The following is a 17,409-nucleotide window of genomic DNA, read 5'->3' on the forward strand; positions in this document are numbered from 1 at the left end:
ACTTAATCGACCTTTCATTAGATGAAAGTGGAAAATGACGGTTTTTATCATAACATCCATTCAAATAAATTTAATCAAAAGAAACATAAATACCATTTTTGCCCCTAATAAAAAAGGGGCAACTACTCTATTTTCTCTATTTGGTCAACTTGTTTTCCATACAAAAGAGTGTGAGGGGTATTTTTAATAAACAACCATGGATCCATATCCTTGAACATTTTCCACTCAAATTAGGGATACTTTTGGAATAAACAACCATGGGCCCTTGAACATATTCCACTTAGTTTAGGTAACCATGCTACTATCTTCGATGCCAAAACAAATGGCTCTTAATGAAAGGTAGATTAAGTAAATAGGTTGCAAACTATAAGGGGTGTTTTAGTAAAATACAAACTATATAATAGTTTAAGCAAATATGTGAAACTATAGGGGTGTTCTAATAAATGACCCTTGGGAGAATGACGGATCAGCCTAGGGTAAGAATTTTTAGGCCCAAACACTTGAGTAGGTGTAGGAATTGATGCATAGAGTGGAGTATTTGACATTTTTAATGTTTATAGATCTGCAGTGGGATTCAGAAATCTGTAATGGATCTATCCTTACTTCTCCGTTTAAAATATGGGATGTGCTCAAATCACTCCCCTGGTTTGAGACTTTTGACCTTCATACACCATGATGAATTAGAAATTTTTACTAGTCATTTGAATTCCACATAATCAAGGCTGCGTTTGAACCGGGGTGTAATAAAATTGGACTTGAATTTTTCTATTCTCACATTCTAGTTCTGTGGAAATGAAATGACTAGCCTTCATGCCATCTCAAATTCAAATTCTTCTAAAATATGGTATTTGCTGATTAAAATATGCTTTTTTGCTTAATCCCGCCAAACCCACACCGAAACCATGCGCTCCACCTCCTGTTCCGACCCTCAAAAAGTCAAAGATCCTGGCCCAATGGGCCATCTATTAGCTTGCCCACCCACTCAGGCCACATGGGCGATTCGGTTTGGTTCTCAATAGGGTTCCGTTTAAAGTCCCTTTAAAGTCTTAGGGTTCCGTTTGGTTCTCAATAGGGTACAGTCGTACAGAATCAGAATTCGGAATGGTCCATTCAAGGGCGATTCGGATTCCAATTCTAATTCCAACCGCAAACCAAACGGACCCTTATAATTTAGAGTCCCGTTCTTATGCAGTTCAGCGCAGAAAGATTCAATTGGCGCCAACGGCTAGAATCTGTCGCTCTCTGGGGCTGGGGCATCCAGCGACTTTGAAAAACTAGGGATTCTGTCCTGGGTTCCCTGCGAATCCATGGCGTGTCGGAGTTCCTTCCACGCCTCACTGGAAACGGAGAAGTTCCTCTGTCAGCGACTTCTCGATCAAGACCAACCGATCTCCGAGCGCTTCAGAGCTCTATTTTCACTTCGCAATCTCCGAGGTCCCGGTCCTCGTGAGGCCCTCGTCCGTGGTAAGTTTCTTCCACGAGTAATGCAAGCTTTGGTTTGATCGATGGTCTCCATATTCGATAGTTAGTTATTCAACTGGACTTGCCTCCGTGATGTTCTTTATAGAAACTCAGATATTGGTTTATGTAATTCCAGTAGAATCTGCATAGACTTGTACTTCAGGTAATGGATTTTAATGAACTCCGTAGAAATTCATCCAAGGTATGCTTATGGTTAACAATAGTTGTAACTGTAACTATCATTTGGCTCTCAGCAACGAGGGATTCTTCGAATTTGCTTGCCCATGAGGCAGCTTTTGCGTTGGGCCAAATGCAAGACGTTGATGCTGTTCCTGCCTTACAGGAGGTTCTTAATGATCTTTCTTTGCACCCCATTGTTCGTCACGAGGTAACCTTTCTTTTCTGCGGTGTTATCATGGTCTCGTATAGTATCATGTACTGCTCTTTTTGGTTTCAATTATGATCTCTATTCATTATTGCAGGCAGCAGAAGCTCTTGGTGCAATTGGTTTGGAGAGTAATATTCCTATTTTAAAGAAAAGCCTATTGTCAGATCCTGCCCAGGAAGTGAGAGAGACATGTGAATTGGCTCTTAGACGAATTGAGGAACATAAGACTTTTGATGATAATGATCAAACATCTGCAATGTTTCCTTCACCTTTTCTGTCGGTTGATCCAGCCATGCCTGCTTCTTTTAGTTCTTCTGTAGATCAGCTAAGGTTTGCTTGTAGACTAATAACTGCTTTGATCTTTTTAATGGTTATGAATTATTGAATTATCAGTCTGTTTTCTATTAATTTGGTTTGCTTCTTGGTTTGAGCCAGTGAGCAAACTAATCTGCTCCTTGTCAGTTAGTGCTAGTTTGTTGATTGTTTCTACCTACATGATTTAAGGGAGGTTCTTCTGAATGAAGAAAAGGGCATGTATGAGAGATATGGGGCTCTTTTTGCTCTTCGAAACCTTGGAGGTGATGGAGCTATTAGTGCTATAATTGATTCTTTAGGTGCAAAAAGTGCTCTCTTGCGCCATGAGGTATCCCTAATTCTCTATTCTTTTTAAATAGTTGTCATTTTACTTGATAGTATATCATTGCTTGAGAAATAAATGATATTTTCAGTAAGTTTAATGATATTCAGAATAATCCAGGTGATCCACATGGAGATCTGGATATGAATGTCACTATGTCATCTTCTAGTTAATAAAATGCACCACACTCTTATACCACCTACCATGCAGAGAGCTGCATATGACTTTGTCTTATGCTATTAGTATTGTATAATTGAGATCTACAACCAAATACAGCCTTAAGAAAAGTAATGAAAACTAAGCAGAATTTATGTGGTGTATCTCTTGGCCCAGGGCCATAGAAGTGTTAGTCTGAAAAGTTTATCCTTTTGCATGTTGAGTTACCTGGAGTATCTTTTTCCTTTGGAATGATTATACAGAGGAGCCTTTCTGGAATGCCAAGTCCTCAAAAGAAATAAGTTCATAATGCTTTTCTTCTTGTATGTGTAAGAAAGGTAGAGAGTATAGTGAACAATGCAACCATCTTATTTTCATCAATACTCAGCAGTCTATTATTTTATTTGTGGTTGGTTAGGTCTGCCTATCCTATATTCGATATGTCTTGTTGAGTCGGTATGCTGCATATTTTTGGTAATAAGACTAACTTATTATAAAAGTTTCCCATTTTTTGCATTATGTGGGGATTTTGAAGGAAAGGAACATCAAATTTTGAAATAAAAAAGGCCATGCTTGGCAATCATGTACTGAATCCAAGTCAGGGTAGCTCATTGGATTTCAATCTGAAATATTTAATTTTTTTATTCTTTTCCCCTCTATTGACCTAATTACTAGAGACTGCCCTTAATTGTGCATTCCAGCCCTTAATTGTGCATTGAGCGAGCATATTTTGTTTAAATTTGACTGTTGCTCTTTAGGTAATTCTTTGCTATCATTTATGGCATGTCTAAGGACTCTGAAGGTAATTTGGTGCTGTTGCTCCTTGGACTGTGTGGGACAATGGAACTCTTTGGTGCTAGTCTAAGGGTTTAGGCTGGCTAATACTTGGCGTCTGGACAGGATTGTGGTGGAAGGGGCCCAAGTCTCAAACACACTCTGTCTGGAACTGAGCCAGCCTAGACCTGGAAATCAAAAAACCATTGCCTCGCAATCAAGCCAATCAGAATACCTTGGAATTCATCAACCCAGTAAGCTGTCCTAGTGACCACAAATAAAGTGTGGTGATGATCCTGAAAGCTCTAGGAGTTTCTTGCTTCTAATGCCCCAAAGAATGGCCAAGCACAAGTACCTCCATAAAACTCTATTTTCACCAACAGAGCAGAGTAATAGCATCAAATTAGGTCAATCATATTTCTTAGGGAAGGACCATTTTCTCCAAACTGACCTTGAAAATGATGCACCACAGTGAGTAAATAATTTATTCCCTAATTCCCAATTATCCGAGCATATAATAGACATAAGGTCATAACTTCCATGACCTGTACATTTTTTTTAGTGTGTTGCAGTCTTTACCTTCTTCCATGTGTCCTCCCATCCTAAAGCCTTTATTTTAGTAGGAAATAGGAACTTGGACTTCAAAATGGTCTTATGTCTTACATGAGATCTTGAAATAAGAGGTTAATGAAAACTTGCCCTGAGCCTCCAAAACTGTATCCATTTGTTATGACCAAACTTCCTTTGTTCACCCTTTTAAAGATTCCTATTGGTCATGTGCTATTCATAGTTGCCATTTTTCAAGGTACTAAGGCAAGGCTAAGCAATAAAGGAGTGCTTTATTGCCTAAGCAACTGGGCTATGGTGCTTTTAATGAAAAAACATGGTTAATTTTAGCTTGATTCCCTAGCTTTTTATTAGTTTCTTTTGTTAGTTGAAGATTTGATGTAGCAAGTATCAGACCATAAAAGTCATCTAACATTAAAAAAAACATTAAAAGTAGAATGGGAGCAACAATGGGGAGGGGGATGGAGCCCCTATTCTATTAATACAAGAGAAATATCATATTTAATGTGAATCTATGTATGTATATGTATATGTATAAATTGGAGAAGGGAAAAAACAAACAAATGAAAGGATGGGGCTCTTGCCTCTTGCTATGTTAAATAAGGTAGAGATACAGGGATGTGTGTGTGTGTGTGTGTGTTATCTGTGGCCTGTGGGCCTTCTCAGAGTGATTTGTGGCCTGTGGACCTCACATCAAAATAGGACATTGTTAGAGTCTGTGTCATATGCTACAATCCTCTCACAATATCAATCAAAATAAATTTAATACCAAATCTACATGTGATTGTGTAGGCATTCAAAGTTGCGAGTATATTCCTTATATTTAACAATCATAAAAAGAAGCAATAAAATCAGGTTTCCAGAATGACGTGAGAATAGAAAATGAGAAAATTTTTCTATGAAGATGAACCAATTCACTGATATAGTTCATTGTAAGGGTCCTGAGCTATGTGCTGCTTCATCATGAAGTCAGAACAAGTTGATTTGGTAGTCCAAGAATTGGTTCATAGATGTCAAGAAAATGCTGTAAAACATTTACACAAAAGGTGGGAAACCCTTAAATTATCAGGGCACTGGACACCAAAACAGCAGTTTATTGAGACTAGCTCACTCAAAGTAAAGTTAAGCAAAACAAGAAATTGTTGGGACCTCTATGATTTTCTATTAATTATTTGAAAGTAATGATTTGAACAATAATTTAAGTGCTTGTAGAAAATGGGTGTTTGGACTTAGAGACTTGGAGATGGAACTCTCTTATCTAATGTTCAACATAAACATGGAAAGGCTAACTGTACCATGCGAATTTTGGAGTTATTACGATTTGGAAGAATGAGATGGCAGTTTGCATCTGGTGAACCACTTTCTCCATGGCCTTATCAATGATGGGAATTCTATGAGAGAGAATAAAATGTTGGGATGCAAGTGGTTTATTTTATGCAGTCTTAAGACCTTGGAGGATTGATATGCTTATTTTTGTGAAGGTCATCTCTGTGAGTACATGAGTTGTTAAGTTTTATGCTTGGAATGAATGAGCATGTTTCACTAGATGAGGTGGAGGACAGGGGAATTTGCATGTAGAATGCAGAAGGAACTTTTTCAGTTAGAACCTTTATTTTGCTCATATGACAAGAACCCTGTTTCATGATTAGCCTCATTTGTATACCAGCTATCCCAAACAAAGAGATCTTCCTTTCAAGTCCCAATATATGAGATACCCATTGGAAGAGATATATCAAAAGGCTAACATAAGCAACTTACGCATTGAAGATTGTGAGTGCCAACCATTTCTTTTGGACTGCAAGTTGTCCATCTTTGTTCTCTAATGTATAGTTTTTAGGAGTTTGAAAATAGACCCAAATGTGGCATGTATGGGTTTCTTTCTAGGGAAGGAAATTCATGTAAGCCTAGTCCTTTTTTTACAAAATTAGAAAGAAAGAAATCTGGTCCTTTTTGTAAATTTCTCAATCTTTGGAATGAATAATGACCAGATTTCTGAAAACAAGGGTGCCTCCATAGAAAATGTAATGGACGGGATTAGAAATGCTACTACAAACAGGCTGTCTTTGACAGAAAAAACCATGAAATATGTAAGAACTAGGGTTCAAAATAATTGGAGCTTGAGAATAAAAGCTTCAGAATCTAATATGTGGTGAGAAACATTACAGAATACAGATCAATCATTTACTTGAGCAGAAAATTTTGAAGGAAGAAATTGCAAAGACATGAGTTGCATATTGACAAGCATTGAGGAGATTGATTTTCCATTTTCCAGAATCCGGGAAGGTCATCTTGGTGTAACACAGGAAAATTGACAATGAAGGTTGAAAGTCAAGATAAAATTCTTGAACCATATAGTTCGTGGGTTTGAATAGGTTTTCTTTGTACTCGACTTTTACTTGTCAGAGTCCAATTAGAATTTGAGATATCAAGTCTTCAAGATGTTTTCTTTCCTCTTTTCTCAACTTTATTAATGATTCCTATTTGTTTAACTTCATAAACTTAAATTTGTGCATGGATTTTCTGATTCCATAATGTGGACATAGCCATTACTAGGAGCTTGTTCATGGTCAAAATATGCATGCAAAGAATTAAACAGTAAATTTAGACAGATTTTGCTCATATTCACTTCACTATTTAACAATTTTATTCTGTCTTTATTGTGCAAGCAGTTCGTATCTTTTCTTCTACGAATGACTTTTCCACCAGCTCCCTTCTTATTTTTTTAACTAGATATTTTAAGATAATGCACAATATTTTGCAGGTTGCATATGTCTTGGGCCAACTTCAAAACAAAGCTGCTTCTGCTGCCCTTTCTGAAGTTGTTAAGAATGTGAATGAACACCCTATGGTTAGACATGAAGCCGCTGAAGGACTTGGTTCTATTGCAGGTATTAAATGAGAGTTGGCAATTTTACTTTTGTTTATCTGATTTTTACACAGGCTGATTGAGAGAAACTCGTTATAAGACATCTGCAGCCCATGATTAGACCTGTTCATGGGTCGGGCCAGGGTGGATCTGAGCCGGGCTTTGACTATATATTAACAGAATATATTCAGGCCTGAGCCCAAGCCCAAGCCCAGCCCAACCATCAGACCTAGATCTTGAGCCCGGCTCTTGTATAAAGCTCGGAACTTGGGCCCAACTAAGAAAATTGGGCAAGAAGATTTTTTTATTATTTTTACTCAACAATAAAGCTAATTTATTTATATTAAATGACCTCATAACCCAAAAATACTGAAAGATCTCACCATGGCTTTAGAAAAGAGAAGAGGAACAAAGAAAAAAATATGTATTATATAAAACATTATCAAGCTGGGCTTGTTGGGCTTTTTTGAGAAAGCCCAAGCCCAGCCTGAAAAGGAAGTTGGGCCTAGTGTTTTGGGCCTGAGCCTGAGATCGTGGGCTAAAATCTTGTCCAAGCCAAACAAAAATGGGCCAGCCCTTCGGGCTACCCAGCCCATGAACAAGTCTACCTGTGATTTTGTGGCCAGAAGGGATACCATTCCTGAAATATTTTGTTCTTTTTGTCAGGTTTAAATGGTAATCCTTTTTTTTTTTGTAGGCTATACTAACAACATTACGTTTGAAACTTTGAGAAGTAAAGTTTCCTTGTTCATATTTGTTCTTTGACATGTAGATAATGAACATTGTTCACCTTTGTAGTTGCATCTTCCTTATTGGTCTTGTGTTGGCAATTGCTATCTATTGAATCTCGTTGTTTTCTATGTTCCTTATCTCTGGCTTTAAGTATTCCTTGTGTTTCATCTACTAGATAGCCAAAGTGTGTCACTTCTGGAGGAATTTGCAATGGATCCTGAGCCTATAGTCTCACAGAGTTGTGAAGTTGCTCTCAGCATGCTGGAGTTTGAGAGATTGGGCAAGCCCTTCGAGGTAAATGACATGAACTAAATTACTCAAATTCAACTTACAATATATTTTGCATATGATGGTTTTTGATAAATCTGCCTTTGCATGCACAGTATCTCTTCATGCAGGCACCTCAGGAGCAGTAGTCTCATATATAGTATTCTTGATCCATTAAGTCACAAAGTAGATATTTCATCAATTACTCAGAGATGCCTACGTTGAACCTAGTGCTGCTAGTGTATTATTACTGCTGAGAGTATGACTAACGCAAACAGGGTTTTGCTTTGTATAGTAAATGCATGATTGCCAAAATGTATTTTTAACAGACATCAGGGGCAATTGCCTATATAGGTGATGCTTTTTCACGGAATTTTGAGATCAGTAACGTTCCCATTTAAGGTTGGCGGTGTTTTAATTATGAGCTATTGAGAAGTGGTTTTGTTCAAACAAGGTGAAACAGAGTTCATTGCTGCATTTTTTTTAAAGGTGAATTATTGATAGCACTGGTTAGGGATCAATTTTGTTTAATTTGACTGAAATGGAGTTTCTGTGAGAAATGGAATCGGAATCCGAATCAAAATCCATTGGAATCAAAATGGTCTATTCCCATAGCCTGTTTGGTTTAGACAGGAATTGAAACTGGAATGGGATCTCATTCCCATGGGAGGAGAGGGAATGGCCATTCTCTCGAATGGAGGAATGTTATTCCACCAGGAATGGGAATGGGATTCTAATTTTCCCAACCAATTGGTTGGAATCAGAATGGGCCATTTCGATTCCCATAAATCAAACGGGCCCAGAAGTGAGCCAAACAGACGCTTATTCTCTTTTTTCTTTCTTAAAGAAAGAAAAAATAACATTGGTTTTCTGCTATGTCTAAAAAGCATTGTCCATGATTGTCAAGGTGCCAAGCTAGATGACAGTTGACAGGTAAGCATTTTGTTGCCTGGGCAATTAGACACCCACCTAAGCCATGCTTGCCAGGGCCTATACGGGCCCGGGCCTGAGTCCAATGCTTAGGCGAAGTTTGCAAAACATTTATATATTACATCATTAAATATGTTTTATATATAATATATACTACAAATATTATAATATGACACATATAATGCATGCAATCTAATTATCTATAATATTTTATATTATATAAAGTATAACATAAATTTTATAAATATACTACATGTTATATAATATTAAATATTATTTATGTAATATTTTTTATTTGAAGTCATTGACCCGGAAACCTGGTGCATGATCACCCTAAGGCTGTGTTTGGTTGTAGTGCAAATTTATTTGCACTAGTACAAATGCATGGAAGTGCAAATATAAAAAATGCAAATTCTTGTTTAATTTTGTTTTGAATTTTACTCTATCATCCTACTTCATTTGTACTGCAATGGAACAAAATAAGCTAAAATCTGAAACAAAAATAGGTCAGAATTTACACTCAAATCATTTGCACTGCCACGGTTTTGCATCAGTACAAATTTATTTGCATTGCAACCAAACACAGCCCAAATTTCATCTATATACCTCCAAATTAGATGAGATTTTTTTTTTTTTATTTTGAATGTTCCCTACAAGATTTAACAAAATAGAAAGAAATCAAAATAAATATAAAAAATGTTATCATTGATAATATTTCTCATCATTCTTATCTCTCTTTTCTTATTTGTGGACTCCACATTTTCCCCACACCTTGTTATGGTGGATAATTGTGTCTAGTATATAAATTAAAAAAAATAAAACAGAACATTAAAAATAAGAAGCCTTCTACAGTTCTACTTGCCTTTCACATGCAGCACTTAAACCAGTATTATATTAACCTAGATTATTAGCTATTTTAGTATAGACTAAAGAAAACCAAAAGCGTTCTACCCAAAAAAAATGTTATACGAAAAAAAAAATGCCATATACATTGATTTTTGATAATTTCAAGTTGGAGTCGGCTTGTCAAACTTGGGGACCAGACCAAAAACTAAAATTCTAAGTGGATCATCAGTTTCCTGGTTCAACCGCTAAGTCAGTTCATGACATGGTTGGTATCCAAGTAACTAAAAAAAAAAAAAACTATTTAATCAGGTCATCCACAAAACATTTTTTTTTTAGTACTGGCATGTGCCATGGGCGTGTGCAATTGTAAAAAGATATTTCAATTTTGAATTAAAATATTTAGACAACTATCCTTTCCAAACATTGACATTATATATTGATAAAAAGAATTGGCATTATATGATACTATTAAAATATTTTAAATTGATTTTTATGGCCTGGACATGAAACCAAGACAAGTATTGACATTATATAATCAAGATATGAGATAGAAGTGGGATCTAACTCACAAATGGGCGCCTCACATGCACATCCACCGTGCATTGAGAACATCTCCCATGAAAAATAACTAATAAGTACGGGAGATGTTCCCAATACATGATAGGTGTGAAGAGAAGATCCCGTCTCTATGAGATATGATGCAACTTCCGCCCTCGTAGGGGGGGCTGGTTAGAACACTAAGCCCAGTTAGCAGGGTTAAGTGTGTTAGTGATTGGAGTGGTGTATGCACTGGCCCACACTATCATTCTCTGCTGCTTGCACACAGATTCCATTTGCTGAACTAATGCGTCATGGACGCATGAATTGGGAGGAACAAATTCACTCCCCCCCGGCGCGACCCCAGTCAAAAAGATAATTTGTAATTTTGTATAGACTCGTACAATCGTACTGGATTCAGGTGCTCCACTAAGCTCAGCTTACTCACCCTTCGTCACCTACCTTTTGATTCATAACCAGCACGGCACCTAGGGTTCTTTTTAGGGTTTTTACCGTTCAGTCCAAAAATCCCTTCTTTTTTTTATGGCACTTGATCCAATAACTACTCCAATGAAGTACATGCATCAAGCACAAAACAACTAATCATTCACGTACCTGGTCGCCGGACAAGCTCCATATTCACACTTGGAACTATAACTAACCAGAACCGATGTTGAGCATCATAGATTCCCAAATTATGTGTTTGACATGACTCCTCAGTGCCCACTCATGCTATTCCCGTTTACTCAGACGTACGTAACAAAAGTTTCTGCAATTTCAAAAGGGCCGACTGTTAGCCATATGACTCGGCATGTCGTGCACGAAAAGGCCCGCTGTTTGAGACTTTGAGTGGTGGCATGTGCAGTCACAGCTTAAGCAGGGACGGGAAGAGCATGCATACTAGTTGACCAACGAATCACATGCTTCTCTGTTGAAATTACTGTTTGAGTAAGGTTTAAAGTATTAATACAATTCGTATATGGTGTATCATATTGTATATTTTGATTTCTGAATTTTTTTTAATAAAAAATATATAAAATTATATTTAAAAGCTAAATTAAAGAAAACATAAAAAAGTATAAGGTTTTAAGAACCATATAGAGGTGTATGGATACTTTGAAACAATGTTTTAAAAACCAATTGGGAGGCCAAACCGTTTTTACCTCTGGGTTGAGCGATTCAGACCATACCACATCAATGCATATATGTATTAAGTATATATGTGTATAAATATATGTTTTAGTAATAAATAATGTATAAATATATTTTAGATATGTTATATGTATTATTTTATATTTAACTTATGTTTTTTAATTCAGTTTTTTTTTTTATTTATAAAAAATATTAAAAATTGCAATTTGAAGTAAAAAAAAGAGTTTTTTCGTGAAAATAGCAGGGTAGGGACCTTGGGATGCATAGATCTCGAAAAGTTATCTAAAATCAAAAAAAAAAAACCCAATCGAACATTGGAGTGCAAAGTTATTGCCCCAAAAGTTTTGCATGCATTGAATGTGCAACCTACGACCCAGTCACCAGGTTGAATGGGTTAATAGTTAAATAGACTGGGTCAAATGGTTCATGACTAAGTCAACAGTTTTTTATCATCTGATGGGTCTTGACTGAACCAGACCCAAAATCCTGATTGAGTGATGGTTCGGCTGGCCAGGTCAATGCCGGGTTGAAAACATTGCTTTCAACCTTGTATTTAAATGTATGGAATACAGACACATTGAAGAGAGAAAAGAGATGCAGGAGTTATATATAGCATAGTCCATGTATGAGTTCCCTGGTTTTGACGACTCCCCTCATTGTATAACAGGTACTCGTGTGCAAATCCTATATGTATGCACACTCCCAGGTTTTGGCAACTTTCTTCATTGCGCAACATTCTCCTAATCAGCTGGTTTCTCCTCAATATTGAGTATTCTTTTATAAATTTCGAAGGAAGGTAGTTGGGTTAGCTTACACTTACGTCTCCCATGTAGAATTTACTACCTGAAAATGCTTTTTAACTCTCTTGCTGATGAGAGTCTCAGTCTTCTTTGGCCCATCAACTGCGGAGTAGTTGACCTAGACATCTCACAAAAGAGCTCCAACCACATCAAAATATACGTTGCCTGGATCCAGCTATTCTGCAATACTTGGCAGATAAATTACGGGGCTTATTCCACTCTCCTTTTAGCCTAAATCAAACAAATAAATAAAGAGAACCTTTGGAGCTCTTTTGTGTATATGTCTAGGTTGGAAAAAATAGGTCAGAATTTACTCAAATCATTTGTATTGTCATGGTTTTGCATCAATGCAAACTTATTTGCATTGCAACCAAACACAGCCTAAAGTTTTAATTGAATCTAAAAAGTTGCAACATGAGCTACGAACCTAGAAAGTAAATGCATTAGTATATATAGTTTTGATTTGTTTGCATGTACTCCGTTTTCAGCAATTTCCACAAACACAGCAATTCCAATGGAAGAAATAAATTCCGGATTGATTTTCTTATATATTTCAACTATTGTCCAAGATATAGTATGTCCCATTTGAACCATCAAGGGAGGTGAAAAAGACTGGAGGCCAGAGTAAGAGGAAATTTTAGAAGCAGAATCAGGTTTAGAATAGGCAATAGCATCATCAGTCAATTCTGGATTAAGTGAAGGACAAAGGAAAATAAATACTCAGTTCATACTTAATAGGAGCGGAAATTTCTGGTCAAGTTACCATCAAACTGATTTAGGGTCCGTTTGGTTTGCAGTTGAAATCAGAATGGGATTTCATTCTTGAGGGGGAGGAAATAGCCATTCCCTCAAATTGGGAATACCATTCCACCAGAAATGGGAATGGAATTCCGATTCCACCCAACCAAAACAGTTGGACACTTGGACCCATTCTGATTCCAATTCCAAACCTCTATTCCCGCAAACCAAACGGGCCCTTAATACTGTCGATGTAATTTAACAAAATGAAATGATGTTCTGTTCCTACCCCTCTTCTCACAGTGGTGGGTAAAAATGTTACAATATTGTGTTAGTTGTTCTTTAACTTAAAATATACATTCCCATGCTTATGAAATCATAGGTGTTCTTTTTTTTTAGGGATAATGGCTTTGAAGCACATTGCACAGCCTTTGGGAATTGGTTATCAGAATATATGGAGACAGAGAAGCTTAACTTTCCTCCATCACTCATTCTTGGTAGATTAAATAATTGCTACCAAGTAGAAGGATGTCCTTACGCTCAAAGCCTCATTTGCACTTTTACATGGAAACTGGGAGCATAACCCTGGTCTGTACACTACTTCCTGTTCCTGTGCTTAAGCGCTTTGGTTGGAATTATGATTCCAGGAGAACGAGTCTCTCTGTGAAAGTGATAGAAAAAAGCAAATTAGAAGTTAGGACTAAAAGGGGAAAGGACTCCCTATCTTCTCAAAGAAAAAAGTTAAAGCAAGATGCACCATAAACAAAGACAATAAGCCCTTAAAATCCTCAAATACCATAATATATTCCTTTAAAATTTTTGCAAATCCAATAATTCAGAGTTGCAGAAGAATTACAGCATTAAGAAAGAGGAAAAGAAATCTAGTTCACATTCAGTAAAATCACAGCCCCATTTTGTTTGACCTCAACCTATTTTCATTTAGATCTGAAAATTCTCTAATGGATATCCCTTGTTTCCTATTCACAAGGAGAATATTTCCATCCAAGTATAGATTATTGAACAAAGAAACATTGTTCAACAGTCTAGCAAATCCAGCATTCTTTGCAGAAAGTGTTCATAACAGGTTTGGATGCAAATCCTACCCACCCTTGGTCAACAGAATGATTACTATCAATTGCAGCAACTTAGCATAAATCAATTATGCCACTTGTTTCTAAATCTTTTAGGTCTTCCCAATCACTTCCTAGTTTCATGAGAAAAAGGACAAATGCCTCAAAGATAACAATGGAAACTAACCATAAAGTGAATGAATGGGAATATTAATACCAAATGAAACTTCATTACAACTTTTGAAGTAAACTCTCCAAGTGTAAACTTCCTTTTGCAGAGCTTTCTTATAGTGGATAAAAGAATGCATTTGAAGTAAACCATTATAAAATGAATGGTTCCTCAGTAGTCAGTACCCAACCTCAGAAAAGCATGATCCCTCAAACTATCATACATGTACCACTAAAATATGGTTGATAGCAATAATTGTGCATTGATACTATTTAATCACTTTCTCTACAAAGGAAAAAGAGAGGTATAAAACTGGAATATTTACTTCTTTTATGAATAATTTTGATTTATGCACAACAGAAGTCAAATTTTTCCATACCTATCAACAAAATACAACATCCACCGGTTTGAATACAAGCCAATACCTTGTAGTGTAAATATCTGTATCCATGCTGTGGTGAAGTTCATATCCTGTTTGCATCCAAGTATCAGGGACTTGAATATAAGACCTTCAGTAGGGAAATTGCCACTCTGCACAATCATCAAAATCAAAACTGCTTGCACAGTCCAACAAGGCATTCTGCTGATGCTCATAGCGGCATATGTAATTCAACCCAACAAGAAGCTCACAGATAGCTGCCTCTGTCTTTCCTCTATCAGAAAAATACAATGTTTGTAGCAGAAGAACATTTGTCCTAGTAACGATTTGATGTTGCTCAAAGTTACGCTCTGTCTGCCACCTGATCGTGTTATGTGCCAGTGGCGCAAGCCAGCTAAGCATCTTATCAAGTGTCTCCTTCCAATCATGAGCAAGGGGGGCATCATATATGGCCAAATTCTTAACGTAAGACTTGAGATTTGCTCTTAGAGACATTCTTAAACTAGTTGGTAACATCTGGTATAGATCATCTCTAGCTTCCTCGCCAACTAAATGTGGGTAGCGAAGTAACTTCTCTATAACAATTATGATATTTGCATAATGTAAAGCAAGAGCAGAGCCTCCAACAGTGGATGGAAGAGCACGTAAGACTAACCTACTTTTGGAGTCAAATCGTGATCTGCTGCTAATCATGCTACATTTGGATTGTCTTTGATCCACACTAGAAGGAACACTCAACTCCACCCGGTCAGAACAACCAGATGAGTGCGGGAGCTCTCTACTAAGCCCGTTTGCGGTGCTGCAGCAACCTGAACTTGCGCCATTTTGCTGTTCGTATTCAATGTAATCATCAATCCTAGAAGCTGAACTGCTCAAGCTAAGGCAGTCCATGAAGAGCCTCCCAGGGCTAGCTCCGCATGGAGGAAGACTAGAATCATCATGATGAAATGAAACTACATCACTTCTCTGTGTTGCCAATCCAGACCTAGCACTGGTCTTCTCCGCTTTACCTCTCTCAAGTGATCCCGAGTTATGAGTGCGACAGTTTCTTGAAGTTGATTTCAATGGTCCAGAGGCCATCTGTAGATGATGAGGAGCATCAACTTGACTAGAAATATCCCTGCTTTCATCCTGAACAGGAGATGAACTTTCCCCTGCAGAACCGTCTGACCCTGAAACAGAAAGTCCGGGAAATTCTAGCCTTGAAACAGAGTCTCCGAAAACAATGCAGATCCTCGCGTAGACTGTACAAATAGTTCTAGCCAACAGCCCAGTAATCTTGTCGTACGTCTGGTTCCATAGCGAGACATCCCTAAGATGCCTCACATCCTGCCTCTGCCAGAGTAATTTCTGCTCAAAGGCCCGGCGACTCTCCTCGTGATGATTTTGCTGAAATTTCTTGGTTGCCTCCTCTAACTCATTCAAAACCTCCATTTCCGCATACAGATTCGAAGTCGAGGTCACGTACCTCTCCATCTTCCTTATCATTCCATCCATGTTCTTGACCAAGAACCCCAATTCCCTCACATCAATTACTCCCGTCGTGACATCAGAGTAGACGTGTTCGAAACCCTGCAACGCAGGCACACTACACCTCTTCCCTAACCGAGAAGCGACAGCAGCGACATGGTTCAGGTCGTCGAGCTTTTCAGCGAGAGCGAGCTCCAGGAGGTAAGACTCGTCGGAAGACACGAGCTTCCTCACCCCCTCTGACTTCAAGGTTTCGTTTTTGAGTTTGGACATCTCGAGGTCCGTTAGAGATTTATGGAGATAAACAGTTTTAGACATGACGTTCGCTACTTCAAAGGAAAGAATGCCTATGGTCTCTTTTGGTCGTTCTGGTCTTTTGGCGTTCCTTTTATTGGAAGCCTCGAGCAAAAGAGCGTGCTTGAGATTGTTACTCACCTGGTTCCCCATCTTTAAAATCCAAGGTTCTGCAACCATTGCCGCTTCTTTTGCCGCAAGAAGATCAGAGATCCGAAGCACGGAGACTTTTCACTCTGCAGATCTGAGCGCATCCAGCAAAACGCGAAATTCCCGGAATAACTTAAAAAAGATTCGAACCTCCTTTAGTTAAGTGTTTTTCCTTTCCAAGATCCGCGCTTCTGCGTGAATTACCGAAAACAAATGGTCGAAACGAGAAAATCCCTGTCGAATTTGAAAAACGGAAGCTTTCAAAGCCGCTTCGGTGACGCTTCTTGCCCGTAGATCCGCGCTGAGCTTCTCGAATCCCATTACATCGAACAAAACGAATGTCAAAACCAATCTCCAGCAAAATAGAAAAGATTCAGAGCTTCAAAAGCTCCTCTGCAGATCTGAGCTTCCCAGCTCTCACGTCCATCGCTCATCCGACTGGAGAAATCAATCTTCAACTCGGTGAAGCTCGACTTTGTCGGTTAATTCCTCCTCCGTACTCGTCCGAAACCAGAAATGCAGCGATACCGATACGACAGATATCGGAGAAAACGAGTATTGAGTTACAGACTGAAGTCTAAACTAGTAGCTAGCTACTGATATACCACTTTAGAAGGAAGAGTGTTCTCCAGTACTCATCGATTCTTCTCCGCACTTTTGTTGGAGAAAGTTCGAACAGGAGAAAAGTCGAAAACCTCACATTGCGTGGAGAATCGAAGTCTGTACTTGATTAATGGCAGAGAGAGAGAGAGAGATCGAATGGTAGTTGAAATGGAGGGAAAGGAGGAAATCAACCATATAGCCAGGCTAGTCAGCAGCGTGCAGAGACGTTCTCCATTTTATAGTGATTTTTCGAAGGCGCTTCACCAGTTGATTTCGCCCCAGTAATTTGAAATTATTTCTCGAATACCCTTTTCTTTGTGATTTTATACAAATGCCCTTCGGAACCAATTATTACTCATGGCAGGGGTTGTCAAACGACAATGGATTGGTTGGGTGGGTCAGGGTAAACCCGGTTTGCCCAAA

General features: G+C 38.0%; 2 protein-coding genes across 3 annotated transcripts; one reads left to right on the forward strand and one right to left on the reverse strand.

Moving 5' to 3' along the window:
- The first annotated feature begins 1,187 nt into the window (after positions 1-1,187).
- On the forward strand, positions 1,188-8,301 carry LOC104600830 (deoxyhypusine hydroxylase-B-like). Its single transcript, XM_010263961.2, has 7 exons — positions 1,188-1,464; positions 1,716-1,849; positions 1,944-2,179; positions 2,354-2,492; positions 6,745-6,871; positions 7,757-7,875; positions 7,965-8,301. Exons 1-7 carry the CDS (start codon positions 1,308-1,310, stop codon positions 7,995-7,997), a joined length of 945 nt encoding a protein of 314 aa, XP_010262263.1. The 5' UTR covers positions 1,188-1,307; the 3' UTR covers positions 7,998-8,301.
- Positions 8,302-13,128: 4,827 nt separating this feature from the next.
- LOC104600831 (uncharacterized) lies at positions 13,129-17,201 on the reverse strand. 2 transcript variants are annotated; one of them, XM_010263962.3, is made up of 2 exons: positions 14,516-17,201; positions 13,129-13,512 (listed from the first exon to the last, which is right to left on the reverse strand). In XM_010263962.3, the coding sequence occupies exon 1, from the start codon at positions 16,411-16,413 to the stop codon at positions 14,602-14,604; it is 1,812 nt and encodes a 603-aa protein (XP_010262264.1). In that variant the 5' UTR covers positions 16,414-17,201; the 3' UTR covers positions 13,129-13,512; positions 14,516-14,601. The 2 variants fall into 2 exon arrangements, with proteins under 2 accessions (XP_010262264.1, XP_010262265.1); XM_010263963.3 differs by having other exon boundaries at positions 14,470-17,201.
- Positions 17,202-17,409: the final 208 nt, after the last annotated feature.

This window comes from Nelumbo nucifera, chromosome 3, assembly GCF_055504915.1.
Source record: "Nelumbo nucifera cultivar China Antique chromosome 3, China Antique-T2T, whole genome shotgun sequence".
NCBI classification, from domain to species: Eukaryota; Viridiplantae; Streptophyta; class Magnoliopsida; order Proteales; family Nelumbonaceae; genus Nelumbo; species Nelumbo nucifera.

What these genes read in the sequence shown, in the direction of transcription:
- LOC104600831 (XM_010263962.3), bottom strand. Translation starts at nt 16,413, where the DNA reads ATGGTTGCAGAACCTTGGATTTTAAAGATGGGGAACCAGGTGAGTAAC.
- LOC104600830 (XM_010263961.2), top strand. Translation starts at nt 1,308, where the DNA reads ATGGCGTGTCGGAGTTCCTTCCACGCCTCACTGGAAACGGAGAAGTTC. An exon ending in TCTTCTGTAGATCAGCTAAG is followed by an intron (nt 2,180 to 2,353) that starts GTTTGCTTGTAG and finishes ACATGATTTAAG; the next exon opens with GGAGGTTCTTCTGAATGAAG. An exon ending in AGGACTTGGTTCTATTGCAG is followed by an intron (nt 6,872 to 7,756) that starts GTATTAAATGAG and finishes TTCATCTACTAG; the next exon opens with ATAGCCAAAGTGTGTCACTT.